This window comes from Triticum dicoccoides, chromosome 7A (assembly GCF_002162155.2).
Source record: "Triticum dicoccoides isolate Atlit2015 ecotype Zavitan chromosome 7A, WEW_v2.0, whole genome shotgun sequence".
Classification (NCBI taxonomy): domain Eukaryota; kingdom Viridiplantae; phylum Streptophyta; class Magnoliopsida; order Poales; family Poaceae; genus Triticum; species Triticum dicoccoides.
Window position 1 is genome coordinate 8,927,849 of NC_041392.1, and position 15,053 is coordinate 8,942,901.

General features: G+C 44.1%; 1 protein-coding gene and 2 pseudogenes across 1 annotated transcript; 2 read left to right on the top strand and 1 right to left on the bottom strand.

Annotated features, from left to right (window-relative positions):
• The first annotated feature begins 1,178 nt into the window (after positions 1–1,178).
• LOC119332823 lies at positions 1,179–2,606 on the top strand (annotated as a pseudogene).
• A 424-nt stretch (positions 2,607–3,030) lies between these two features.
• On the top strand, positions 3,031–6,080 carry LOC119332824 (annotated as a pseudogene).
• Positions 6,081–7,417: 1,337 nt separating this feature from the next.
• On the bottom strand, positions 7,418–12,927 carry LOC119327549. The gene is made up of 4 exons (XM_037600642.1): positions 12,708–12,927; positions 12,447–12,567; positions 8,064–11,092; positions 7,418–7,912 (listed from the first exon to the last, which is right to left on the bottom strand). The coding sequence occupies exons 2-4, from the start codon at positions 12,456–12,458 to the stop codon at positions 7,909–7,911; spliced, it is 3,045 nt and encodes a 1,014-aa protein (XP_037456539.1). The 5' UTR covers positions 12,459–12,567; positions 12,708–12,927; the 3' UTR covers positions 7,418–7,908.
• Positions 12,928–15,053: the final 2,126 nt, after the last annotated feature.

Sequence of the window (15,053 nt, forward strand, 5' to 3'; positions counted from 1 at the left end):
ACTTTTTTGAATGTGGTAGTTCTGTGGGACGGCAACCCCTAATGTGGTAGTTTTTTGTCAAATACTCCCGCTTCGGGCACTATATTCACGCCCCTGGCGTTCGTGTCATGTGTTGTACCACCTCATGTACTCATTCTATCTTCTTCTATCAATGAAATGATACGCAAACTTTGCGTATCCCCGGAAGAAAAAATCAGCATTGATAGTTGAAGGTCTAGACTCTAGAGTAAGAAGTAGATGCACAATTTCCTTTCAGACTCCCTAGTACATTAATTTCTTTCTTTATCAACTAATACTACTACTTTGCCTAATGTACATTCTCCCTATTGACTGTTGACTTTATATCATTACATGTCTATATTCTGTGTACAGAAAATGTACTGCCATCTCTGTGATATACTACAAGGACAGCACATACATGCTGGTGTTGGCCATGTCCTCGCCCATTTTCTCTCGCTTTTGGAAATACACGTGTGAGAAACACTTGAATAAATGGGAGGAGATATAGCCAACCCTAGTCCTACTAGCTGATGACTACTCAAAATTTGCCAATTGATTTCGTCTAAACAAGAATTGGTGGTGCTGACCCATCTGTTGAGCATGCACTTGGTACTTCGGACTTCAAAGTTCAGAGTTTTGCACTAAGACAATTTTAATTACCAGAGTTTCTGCTCACGACACACTGTCCGTGGATGTTTTCCTTTGTCGTCAGGCCCTGAAACTGAAAGGCTCTCGTGTTGCTGCCTGTCCCGGTCCAGCAATTGCTACTGATGGCTGTGATGCAACAACCAGAATGGATGGATGCGGCACGTGTTTGGTCCTTTGCGTATGGCAATGTGCCCCCTCTCAGTTATTTCCCCTCCTCTTTTTCTGTTTGCTATGAAGAAGAAAAATGCTAGGCTCTGCCTGGCCATCTCATTTCGAAAATGATGGGTATTGGCTGCATTGCGACAGCCAGATTAATCGTACACCAACCAACAAGAAACATGTTGGGACACTGCAATTATTGGATTAGGACACGTACATGTACTGTACGTACTCCACTAACCGAGCTCACCTGTGAAGCTATCAAGATAAGGGGCTGCTGGAGCTTCAGTCGCCTGCCCGCCATTGTAACCCGAGCGGCCTCCTTCACAATCCACTCATAGTAAAGAGAGGATAGCAAAGCAATAGAAGCAATGGCAGTGAGCGTCGGCAAGGCCGTGCTGAATGGAGCACTGTGTAGAAGTGCATGCTCTAGCCAATGCAACCAAAAGACCGATCTGATGGAAGAGACTAGGCAGCACATTATACGTCAACACTCCCCCTTACGTGTGGCTCCCTCAGGCTTAAACGTGGACCAAAAGTGGGCTGCAATTTAATTGCGTCAGCCGGGTCTTGAACTCAAGACCTCTTGGCTCTGATATCATGTAGAAGTGTATGCTCTAGCCAATGCAACCAAAAGACCAATCTGACGAAAGAGACTAGGCATCACTTTATACGTCAACACACTAGACTATGCCAAGTCCAAGGCCACAGAGGAGATCGCCTTGCAACTCGGCATCGAGCGCGATGTGACCTTTATCACGGATGAATTGCAGATGATGCAGTCCTTCCTGATGACGGCCGATGAGGAGCAAGGCCAACACAAGGTGCTCGTGACATGGGTGCAGCTGGTCCGCAACCTGGCCTACAAGGTGGAGGACAGCCTCATGGATTTCGGCCTCCACGCGAAGAAGAAGCCGATCTGGGCATGCATCCCCCGTGACCTATGTAATCGACGCCGCATTGCCATTGAAGTAAAGGAGCTAAGGGCAAAGGTTGAGGATGTCAGCAGCAGAAACCTGCGGTACCGCCTCATCAAGGGAGGTTCGTCCGGCTCCAAGCTTGCTGCTGCCGCTGCTGCAGAAGAGCAGGCCAGCCTTGCCAGCGTGGAAATGTTTGGCATCAACGAAGCAAGGCTAGCCACCGTCACCAGCGGACCGGAGAACCTTGGCGTGATCGCGGTGTTGGGAACTGGCGGTGATCTTGGCAAGACTAACGAGATTAGGAAGGTCTATGATAACAAACAAGTATTTGACAAGGTTGGATGCCGTGCTTGGGTTAGGTTGATGCATCCTTTCGACCCAAGAGATTTCCTTCACGGCCTTATGAGGCAGTTCTATGAAAATTCTCTAGAGGAAATCGGAAAGGCGCAAGAACGGACAACTATAGGGGTTAATGTCCTATGAAGATGGAGGGCATGGGGCAAGGTGATTTGTTTCGTGTGTTTAATGTGCAGGTTACTGAAAACCGATACCTTGTTGTGATTGATGATTTATCCACTATTGTTGAATGGGATTGCATCAAAGGATTCTTCCCTAGAAACAAGAGAGATAGCATAATCATACTCTCAACACGCCAGGCCGAAATTGCAAGTTTGTGCTGGGACCAACCCCTCCGAGTAACAGAGCTTAAGCAGTTGTCATCAGATCAAGCACTTTATCTGTTCCACCAGGAGGTAATACTTCATCAAGTGACCAGTGTACACTCTTCTTATCAGTTCGTGTTTTGTGAAAATCTTTGTTTTTATAGCACCTTAATTATCCTCATAAATTAGACATCTGTATGTTTAGGTGAGCATATGAATCCTAAAGGTACTTAGCAGAGACTAAAAAATAGCGAAGTCGTTTGAAGCCAGTGGTACTAAACGTTAGGATAGTTGTGTAGATGCTAAAGTCTATAAGCTTGGTACCAACACTATGGAAATCTCAGTCATCAATCTCAAAGGAAGCCTCACTAGTATATTGCAGTTTGTCCTAAATCTAAATTGTTTAGGGCGCACATATATAAATATTCTTATAGATCTGCTTTATTTGTAGGTTATTCCTGCACCAGTTGTTGCAGAGACCGGGTCAGGCACGGCAAAAGTTATCACTACTAAAGACAACCCATCAAAGTCCACAAGTGAAATAGAGGTGGAAAATCAACAGGCGATGTGTATTGGTGGAGATACAGTTAATAAGTCTACTCCTGTAAAGAAGCTTGATCGCAGTATCACAAAGATACTGGTTGAGGAGTTGTTCACTGGGCAGGAAGCAGAGCAAGATCATGTTATCAATTTAGTTGGTAAACCAGAAAACAATCAAGAATATAAGGTGATCTCAGTGTGGGGAATGGGAGGTCTTGGGAAGACCACTCTTGTTCGAAGCGCCTACCGAAACCAACAGCTTGGTGGCTGGAAGCGTGCTTGGGTCACTGCATTGCGCCCATTCGACTCTAAAGTGCTCATCAGAAATTTTGCTTGGCAACTATTGAGTGATGTCCAAGAAGATCCTACTGAAGCAACAGCAACTGGAGAAGAAAAGAAGAAGATAGCAACAATGGGACTTCAAGAGCTGGTTGAAGAATTAAATCTCCGTCTAAAAAATAAAAGGTGCCTCATTGTTCTTGATGATATATCAATCACTGCAGAATGGGATTTGGTCAGTAGTTGCTTGAAAAATGCTGGAATAGTCATAGTCACCACAAGGGAGAAAAAGGTTGCCAAACATTGTTCAGGAGAAGACAACAACATGTACGTCTTGAAGGTCTGAAAGATGCTGCTGCACTTGATCTCTTCAAAAAGAAGGTACTTTTACTAAATCTCATGTCTTTTCTTTCCGTTTGGATGAGTCTTTTTTAGGGTATTCTTTTGCATGAGTTTACCATCAGACAATAGTATTCAGAGTTTTATAACGTGTCTCAAACACATTTCTGATCATTCGTTTATCTTTTGCATCGAGACATAAGATATGTGATTACTGACTTACGCTCCATACCTCCATATTGCATCATATTACTGAGTGGTTGGCTACCTGTTATTTTAATCAATAAGCAAATGCACATGCACTTTTATTGTCGAAGAAATAAGGTGAAATGTGAGAGGACAACCATGGTCAATAGGTGTTATCTGCATTGAAATATGTTGATAAATAATACCATGCAATAGACTGTCTTCAACAACCACAGATTGTTCAGAACAATATAGGCTGTCTTCAAGTTCTTCTCTACAATGCATTTTTTTTCTCAAACAGTTATTATTTAATCCAAGTATTTAACAATACTAAATTATATCTATGTTAGGTGTTTAAGGACAAGGCAGGAAAGGTTAATTTGGCCCTTGATATGGAGGAACAAGCAAAACTTATCTTAAAGAAGTGTGATGGACTTCCCCTTGCAATATCAACTATAGGTGGATTCCTAGCCACAAAGCCTAAAACTGCTATTGAATGGAGGAACATGCATGGCCGTATTAGTGCTGAGTTGGAGATCAACCCAGAGCTTAGGACTATAAAGACAGTCCTTATGAGGAGCTATGATGGCTTACCCTACCACCTCAAGTCATGTTTCTTATACATGTCCATATTCCCATAAGACTACATAATTAAGCGCAAACGTTTGGTGAGGCGATGGATAGCAGAGGGTTATTGCAAGGAGATGCATGGCATGACAGCAGAAGAAGTTGGTGACAAGTACTTTGATGAGCTTGTAGACAGGAGTATGATTCTGCCAGGTGAAGGTGTAAAACCATCATAGTGGGAAAATTGATTCTTGTCAGCTTCATGACATCATTCGTGAAATGTGCATCTCGAAGGCTAGGGAGGAAAACCTTGTTCTCACACTTGAGGAAGGATGTTGTTTGAGCAGTACACGAGGTCCAATACGCCATCTTGTCATTAGCAGCAACTGGAAAAGAGCTAAAGATGTGTTTGATAGTATGCTGGACTTGTGGCATGTGAGATCACTGACTGTGTATGGAGAGTGGAGACCGTATTTCATCTCTGAGAAGATGAGGTTCCTCCGAGTGCTCGATTTGGAGGACACATTACGGTTCAAAAATCACCATCTTGATGAAATTGGGCAGCTGCATCACCTCAGATACCTCTCTATACGAGAAAATATTTGGTACCTTCCTAACTCTATTGGGAATTTGAGCCACCTCCAAACACTGGATATCAAAGGCACGCGTATATTTGAACTGCCAGCAACTGTCACTAAGCTTCGCAAGCTACGACATCTCCGTACAACTGGCTCTTTGCTTGGCACAGAAAATGAGAATGGTAGGGTTTTTTACAAGTATTGGAAGATGGATTGTATGCGTCGCCATTCCATGACATGGTTCCACTGCAGATGTTTGCAATGCCAGGGAAGAATGTGTCATGGAGGGCCCGCCCTTTTGTTGTCTCTAGTCAAATTATATTGGAGTACACAACGTTCAGAACTTGGTTGGAACATGCACGATATATTGAACCTGCACCGCTCTCTCTGGGCGTGTTTACACAAATGTGTGGATGGTGTTAAAGCTCCGGGAGGGACTGGAAAATTGGCGTCCCTGCAAACACTGGGTGTTGTGAACGTTACAAGGGGAAAGGAAAAGGTTATAAAGGAGCTCAGTGCACTTACTCAGCTGCGTAAGCTAGGTGTGGCTGGTATCAAGGAGGGAAACGGGAAGAGGTCCTGGTCTGCTATTGCTGCTCACAACCAACTTCGTTCTTTGACAGTGCATGGCGATGATATAGATGGTTGTTTGGGTACGGTTATTTTGAAAGGTGAGTGGGTTGGTGTTCTTTCTTGGGAAGTTCGTTTGGGTGGGGGTCTGTTTCCACCAGAACACCTTGAGAGCCTCAAGTTGATCGGCCGTCTACACAAAGTACCGCAATGGATGCAACGCCTACAGTATCTATCAAAGTTGGACCTAAAGGGCAGCAGATTGGACAAAGCAGATGAGATAGAAACCCTCGGGAGTCTACCAAATCTTGCAGTTTTACGACTGAGGGGTGGGGCAATAGTATTGGAGCATCTGCATTTCGTAGGCCCATCTTTCCCGATCCTCCTGGCGCTCGAGCTTAACGGAGAGCCCAACTTGGTTACGTTTGAAAAAAGACGTGATGCCTAAGCTTGAGCTGCTACAAAGTAAGAAATACCGGAAATACCGGGAGATGAAGGGGCTACAATTTCTCACAAACCTGAAGGAAATTCGGATGTATGGTGAATACATCAATGAGATGAAGAAAGAGTTGGAGAGCCAGTATGAGGAGCATTCGAATCTGAAGAATGTCAATTTGAAGCTGATTAGCTGATGCAGCACACCCAGTCTTGTGGGTGCTGCTCATGTCTTTCTTGCTCAAACTACATTGCTCTAGTCGTTGTAGTCTTGTTTGCCCCGACTACCGTTCCTCTGCTTGCAATATGTTGCTTCAATTTGTATATGTGTGCCATTCATCTCAGTATCTATGGCTGGTTGTGTGTACAACATGATCCATGGGTCCATTTGTAACCAGATGGTGTTTTGTATGTTGACATGGTATCCTATTTGTATCTTTTGCTGTTACTTGTCGTACCGCATCTTCATCTGGGTATATTTGTGAGAAATTAATAAAATGCTTGACATGATAAACATGGAAGAGCTAGGCAGTGTGCGTGCCTCTCAGTCACAGGAAGCAGAGCAGAGCAATGGAGAGACGCAAGTGGCAGTGCCATGCCTGAAGGATGAGGACACAGAAGAGCAACCATCAGCCGTGCACCAAAGATCTGACTCTGTGCTGGGAAAGAGCTACTCGAATTGTTGCTTACAAGATTACCGTGGAACGCCTGCAGAAATGCTCTGTTTTCGAACTGAAAAAATGACCCCATCCGAATTTATGCTTACAAGATTACAAGCTCTGACAGGCAATGACGATCTCCTTGAGAAGCTGCTGGAGACGTCGGACAAGACAAAGAAGCCGTCGGCACAGCTGCTCTTTTTTACGGGGTTTTCCCCCTTCCTTTTTCTTTGGTGGGCGAACATGGTAGTGTGCATGACTCACATATAGGAAGCAGAGCAAAGCAGAGACACAAGCGGCAGTACAACAAGGACCTGACTAGTGGGTTGTTGTTTTTTTTTTTTGACAGAAAGACTGTAAGGGAACCCCCTACAGTATAATTGGTGCAACAACCCCAAATTGCAAGTACCATGTCTTGAACCTGGGTGGGTGGGAAGCCATCAGCCCCTTCCAACCACTAGGCTATGCCTTAGTCTGCCTAGTGGATTGTTTCAGAGAAGCCAATCTGGGCAAGAGCTATTCAACTTGGCAGGTGCTCTCTTTGCTCTGTTTTCAAACTGAAATCGGATCATGTCTGAATGTGTGCTTGTTTGCTCTGTTTCCAAACTGAAAGAAGATCCTGTCAGAATTTATGCTTACGAGATTACAAGCTCGATCATGGTAGATCAGCTAGCCGCCGGTAAGAAGGAAAATCCTTTTGCATAGATAGAACAGCACGATACGCCTATGCTGCATTCCTCTAAATAAACTTGCTTTATAAAACTAAATAACTAGCAGTAGTAAATAGCAAAAGGTATACGACAGAGCACAAACTTAGAGAGGTTATATCAGCCACATGACCGCATGGGCAATCAAATTTATAGTTAAACAACAAATTTATAACCATCCACAATTGTTTTAAAAATCGCATACACAATTAAATTATTACAACAGTCAGTCGGCAGCTGACAGATCACACCACACACACACACAGACAGCATAGCAGCAACATGAGCACGCCAGGGCTCATGTCGCGTAAGCTGGATGCCACTCTTATTTATTTCTCTCTTGCTCAAATCTTGTACCATCATCTATCCAACCAGATGATAAAAATACTTGCTTTGATGATATATCGGTCAGTCCAGCAAAGCTGACTGAACCAAACCAAACTGGAAGATGCAACAACATGTCGACAATGTAGATTGATGCAGGCGCAGAGCCACACCATGGCAATGCAGAAGCATAGCACACAAAAACCAATCAAGCAGCATGAATTTGGGTAGGGAAAATACACACAGCCATATATTGCCGATAAATCTTCAACCTTGTAGCCCAACATGCATGTTGCACTGAAGCACGCTGAAGCTCCCCTCATGGAAGGGATGGATTACCTACAATGCAGCATAATAAATCATCAATTAGATGATTGATCAACTATATAAATTACAAGAGTAGTACTAGGAGGAGGATGACGAAACTAAGCTGACTAGCACAGTAAGTAAATTACTAATGAATGGAAAGATGGAGCCAATTATATCTCACCTGAGTACGCTGCCTCTCGGCAACTGGGACTTCTTGTAGTACCTTGAGTGGGTCGGCTTGTAGAGCGAAGGGTGGTGGTTCACATCCCCCTCGTGCCACTCCAAACTGTCCCACCAGTCCTTCTCGCAGTCCACCTTGGGGAATTTCTTCGCAACGGCAGGCAGGCGCTTGAGGCTCCAACAGCCCCTTATCTTGATAGTTTCAAGTTTTGGTGCTAACATCCTACTTCCACAGATGTGCTGCAGCCTGGGGAGATCGTGCAGGTGGATGTGCTTGAGCTCGGGGAAATTTATAATTGTTTGCTTCTCTTGGCGCTCGGGATCCAGAGGGAAGATCTCCATGATATCGCCACAGCACACAATCTCGAGGGTCACTAGGTGAGGCAAGGTAGTCATATCCACAGATAAGGGGAGCACATGTATGAGCCTTGGGCAGTAGTCTAGGTGCAAAAATTCTAGGTCTCGAAAGGAATGCTCACTGGGTTGCCATATTGTATTCCAGTTCCATATGTAGCGCGCCATCAGGAGCTGGGATGCCCAGAATGTGGTCAAGTGATAAAAGCAAAACATAACATAATTAGTATAACTTCCTTTGAGAGCAGCAAAGACAGAGCTTATATTGGGGCACCTCTCAACTCGACACTGTTCAAGTCGTGTCCAAACAAGATCTCTTGGGACTGGGATGCTAGTGATGGACAAGCAATCATGCACATGCAACATCTTAGCATGTAATCTGCATATATCATCTGGGATTGAAGTAGCACCAGTAATAGTTCCTTGGGTGCCACCTTCCTGCTTCAGTAAGCCACTCTTCTTCATACCCTCTTCAACTTGTATGTGGACATACCAATCCTTGACTGTATCAACAACAGGAGCAGGTGGACAAGCCCACATCCACCTGATTGCACCTTCATTAGCAGCAACAACGTGAAGGTGGTATTGAAATACGATATCTCTTGCATATAAATAATGATCAGGATGTCTAATTCGTTGGGCATATCCACGATCACCAACAGCAACACTACTTGCAGGTGATGATGACATCTCCATATGTCCACCCCTAAGCTCAAAAGATGCTCTGACAGGCACTAGTGACCTCAGGAGCCTTCCGTCCCTTACATAGATGTATTTATCAAAAGATGCATCTTGTTTCATAGCAACAACTGCAATATTCTGTGATGATCCTGTAGCAGCAATAGTCTCCTTGGATTTTTCTTCACAATTGCCTTGGCCAGATGATCCGGATTGTACGGTGTCGACGCGCAACACCTCCAACCACCATGGCCTTTCTCCTATTCGCGGCCATTGTATTGCTTGCAACTTCTGGCAGCCCAACATGATGAGCTGCTTGAGGTTTCTTGCTACCACTTCTCTAAGGTCGAGGGTCTTCACTGCTGTGCCTGAGAGGTCCAGCTCCTCGAGGCTCTCCATCAAGCCTCTCAGCAGCACACTCTTCAATTTAGCGAGGCCCTGGAAGGAGATGCTGGATATCTTAGCAATAGCGTCATCATCTACAGTAAAGCTAAATGACTCAAGTAACGGGGGAAGAACATCGGGAACAACTTGTTCCAATCCAACGCAACTCTCAAGGATAATTGTCTTAAGGTGGTTGGCGTTGGACATGTTAGGGACTGGCTTGTGCATGGTTATTTCAGTTGCAGCGTCTGGGTCAGCTTCTACTCGGAGCTTGACAAGCCTAGTTTTACTGCCACAAAGATCAACTACCCTCCAGTCCCTGACTCCCTCCACATTCAGCTCCCTGAGTTCATCCATTAAACACATCATCTTTTCTGAGTACCAGTCTGTATACCTCAGGTCCAGCACCCATAGCTTTTGGAAGCATGATCCATTTTGGTTTTTGCTTTTATGCTCTTCATCTTTGATATCTGTGCAATGGTCCAGCAGGAGGAATCTTAGGTGGCTGCAGCAGAGGAAGGGAGGAGATGTAAAACTGAAGGTGCACCAAGATAGGTGCAACACACGCAGCCTATTGTTGTCTGGGAACATGACAACTGATAATAGAGGCTTCACCCTCCTACCATTTGATTTATCTGCTAGGAGGAGGAAGGATGTCGCTCGAAGAGGCAGCACACCAATATCATCATGTATCAGGGGTTGGTGTGTGGCTGAAACCGAACGGTCATTAGGGCCAGAAATGTAAGCATCAATTGCATCTTCATCTTCATCTTCACTGGGATTATCTTCCTCCATAATCCAATCCAAGTAGATGTATCTCTCTAGAGCATCACCAACCTCCCATGCAGACGGATTGCCTTCCTCTAGTATAATCCCATCACATATCCAATAGTTTGAAGCATGCATTCGCCAGTCAATACAGCCGGCACGTTTTCTTGCCCAGACGTACTGGAAGCACTCAACTACTGTGCCAGGCTCAAGAATATCAATGTACTTGGCGGCCTCTTCATGCAATACATTTCTCCGCAATTCTTGACCTCCCATGTCAATATCAGCCTTACTCGCAGTTTTCTCGAATTCATCTTCTTCTTCTTCGTTATAGAGTCGGAGCCTCCTGCCCCAGGTCCACAACACCTTGTTACTCAAAAATGTAGTTATGGGGAGACCACACTCATACAAATCAATGTAGTGGTTGTTCCCGTTGTGAAAAATCACCACAAATGTACTGTTATAAAGCTTTCTGAAGATCTCCCCTGTGACATCACTTATTACCCCTCTAGAGCCTTGGTCTATCCCATTGAAATCATCCTCCTCATCATGCTGATCAAACATGGACATCACCGACTGGGGAAGCTCTAGCTCCTCAGCAATTGCCCTTTGCAGGGCTCTCATGCTTTGCCACAATGAGCAATCCACGTGTACAACCTTTTGAAACTTCATTTCTTGAGCAGCTGATGATTTCAGGCGTTGGGCAACCACTCTGAGAACAGTGGATGCCCCGAGTCCCTGCCAGCCACGGAAGAAGATATTTCTTTCGTGTTTGGTCGTGCCCTCCAGAATACCAACTATCTCTTCTGCTGCAGCATTGATGGTATTTGCCTTGAGCAGGATGAGCTGCAGTGTATAACAATAACTGAATGAGGTTTATCACTTTTACTTTTCTTTTTTCTTTCACTACTTTGTTTTCGAGTTTTAAGGCAAAATTTAACTGCAGGGATAACACATAGGAATAACAAAGATAATAGTCAATTATTATTCTTAGGCCTAGTTCGGGGAGCACAACATGTAGAAAACCACAGTAATCCAAAATTATGGTGTTCGAATGCCTGGGCAATGTATACCTCAGTTTCTAAAAAAATCCATAGTTTTCCTCTGCTTTGACAAAACTACAGAGCATTTAGCAAGTGCAGTCTTTCTAAGTTTCCTCTGGTTTAACTGATTATTATGTTGCTGCATAATTCTAGAGATAGCTAGCTGAGCTAAACTCAGGTACACCCAATGACCTACATCAACTTGCGCTAACAGCTGCCTCGTGCATGCAGCCTTGCCATTGCTATGAACAAGTCGGCATATGTCTCCACACACAGGAGGCCAACACTTGCCGCCCGCACTTCTATAGGGTGAGAGGGTACGTATGTGCATGTGTGCTAATCGATCGTCCTAGCTAGTTTAACCTGTTGTATACGAGGGTGCTCCAAGAATCAATCAACCTACTCCACGTTCTAATCTACAAGCTGCCCTTGGGGCACTGGCACAATCCAAATATTGGCGAGATCAACGAGGAAGTAGAGTAGGTGTAGAGGAGCACGTACATATCTTTCTATGTGGTGAGCTTGATTTGTTCGTGGCTAGAAGATGGGAAATCACAGTTGATGACGGACAGAGAAGATGGACTCCAGAGACCAGTGAGGTGTGAGTGTTTCTCGGTTTAGGAAAAAAGATGTCCAGACCTATTTTTCGAGACCAGTTTTTTAGATACTACTGTTTTTAAAATTAAAGTATTTGTTAATGACAAACGCATCGAAGTCATTAAAACCATGATTTAAAAAAACACGGTATTCTTCTAAAACTTCAAAAAATACCTTGCTGCCAAACCTAGCCTTTGTGTTACTTATTTTAGTACACGCTTTGTTACGAAAGTATGGATGCTTTACAATGCCTGCAATCAAACACTTAATCTGGATTCTAAAAAATTTACTACCATCTAAATTCATGAAAAACCCAAAATGTGTGTATATATAGAAACCATGCCAACGAAGCATCTCCCAACAGATGGGTTCATGCAATTAGCTGAATATATGGCACGACTGAATCAGAGATCCTCTTCTCAAACAAAAGTGCAACATTCTATAGAGGGCAAGCCCACAAAGTGGACATGCCATAAGCAAAATTTGATAACAAATGCAAATCTCAGATAAGCTCGCAGAATTGATTGCTGAAGATCGAGATGCACGAATGGATTAAGTACCCTTGGCTCCATGATGTATCGAAACGATCCCCAGGTTCATTTAGAGTTGAATTGGCTTGTTCAATCTACCCCATGGATCAGACGGATCTGCAGCAAAGACCCCAGGCCTAACTCTTCGTTCCTGCAGATGTTTAGGAATAAAATGAGTGCAAGCATTTGGAGAAGTTACAACTCATTTTAAAATAGTCTTCCAAAAGCTAGACAAATCTGGAGAAGCACTCTGCGTGCAGATCATATAGACATCTGGATTGGCGTAGTTACCTTGATTGCGGAACTGGATTGATAGGCCAAAACAAGCTAGCTTAGCTAAACAGCAGCCAAATAGATGGATCGGGCTGAACGAGAAAACCAAGTAAGCTGCGTGAACACACCCTCACCTAGTATAGAATAGAATGGATATGCAGCAAGCTCTGGATAGGCAGTAAGGGTAGTAGGAGTATTACTGGTGTTGCTTCGTTGCTTTATTTGCTTTTCTGCCAACAAAGCTGTGAATTATTCTTTGCTCCCTGCACACTCTCCATTCATCATTCATCATCAGATTCTTTGCTTGCTAAGTTTAAAAGATCACAGGGCAAAGCGAAAGATAAAGGTGGCCCTGCATGTGATCTACCGATGGGACCAATGATGTATGTACCTAGAAAACTGGGTTCTATGCTAAATTTGAAATCAGGCCCTAGACCGGATCAAGAAAAGTCAAAGGTAATTATACAAAATAAGGAAAATAGTTTTCAGCATAAAGAAAAATCTCTACAAGCTTGTTATCGGAGGCGAATGGGTCGATTATCCAACACTGTGCTTGGGTACAGCTCACTTAAAAAGATTGAATAGGGTATTTTGTACCTTGTTAATTATGATGTGAATCAAGTCTTAGATTGTTAATTTGGACCTACATGACATGATGATGAATGCAAACTTCCAAAGCAAAGAACAGTTGTATAATTGCATTCAGTAATTAGATACAAGTAGTTGTGTATCTTGGGTCTTTTCCGTCTTTCTCATGTATTTTTATCAGTAAAGCATTGAGGAATACTGCACATACAGTCACACTTACAATAATGCATGACTTATTTATTTTTTGCTTAGGTACATAAGTAAATGCCGGAGAGATATGAGAAAGAACCCACATGCAGTTCCAGTTGCTCTAAAGCAGGGCTAACTATGAAAGGGAAGCCAAACGAAGGACGCCACTTGTAGAACCATATTGTATACAGGCATGCATGAGTCAATATAAGATGCATCATAGTTCAGAATGACGAAGCTGCCAGTGCATCTCGCAAATCCATGCAACTGATACATATGCACACAACAGTGAAATGAGAAAAATATTTTGGAACTACGACAATGAAACTAATGGGAAGGCATGCATTCAGAGACTGAACAACTGCAGTTAAAAATGAAGCAGAGAACAACAAGAGGGGTATCAACTTCAGTTTCAGCAACAAGAGAATCACCTTGGTGTCAACAGCAAGTTGGATATGGAGGTCTTCCGTACCACCAGGAAGATCGGCAAAAGTGTAGTCGAGCAGTAGGCACTGGATATTTCTTCACGCGGCGTCGAGTTTGAGCTTCCTAAGGCTTACGAAGCAGCAGAAATCAGGCGAAGGCACAGGTCCAGGCACACAGACATGAAAAGCAGAGACCTGACAGCAGGAGAGCTACTGCTGAAATGGTGCACCAACTGGCACGTCCCCGGCCCCACGATCCGACCCGTATTGAGATCGAGGACAGCGTGGTTCGCTCCTGATGCCACATTGCTGCACAGAAGGCGACCAATCTGTCGACATGGCACTGCACGTTTGATTTGATTGAGTCTAAACTTGAGCACGAACTTGTCCCCGGGAATGTTGTGAAGTTGTGACTAAGATGGCACAGCACACTGTCGATGTTTCTGACAAAATCTTCTCGGCCTTGCGCTTGGTTTGTGGGCAGAACAACGTGTCCCTGGTGAAGACCAGGTTCCTGTCGGATGATGTCCAGAGCCGTCTCCACCTTCTCGACGGTATGCCCATCCTCGAAGTCCAATTGCGACTGCACGTAGCCGACGATCTCCTGCACGCCGGTAACAAGTAATAAATGAGAGACTCCACGGCCGAACTAATTTACTCATCGATGCGCAGGTGAGTGAGTTTTTTTTTTTTTGAACGTCAACACTTTATTCCTCAAATAATAGCAAGGTCATTTACATAATGGTGAAGAACAAAGTCAGGGACGGAAGATTCCCAACTTTCAGAGATTCTGCTACTAATACAATGCTTCGCAAGACCATCCGCAAGCATATTAGCCTCTCTGTTGCAAAAATCAAAACTAACACTTGAAAACTCCATCGACAGGAGAGAACACTCCATCACAACTGGGACATCAATTCCCATATACGTAGTCGGATTAGATATTGCCTCCAAGGCTTGCATATAGTCCGATTCTATGATGATCTTTGTGCACCTCATGTTAGCTGCTAAGTATAGTCCAGAGCGGATAGCCAAGATCTCAGCAGATCCTGCGCTTGATACATGAGGTAGAACTTGTGTTGCTGCTCCCAAAAATTTGCCATGGTCATCCCGAGCAACCACGCCACAGGCTCCACGAAGATTCTCCTCATGAAATGATGCA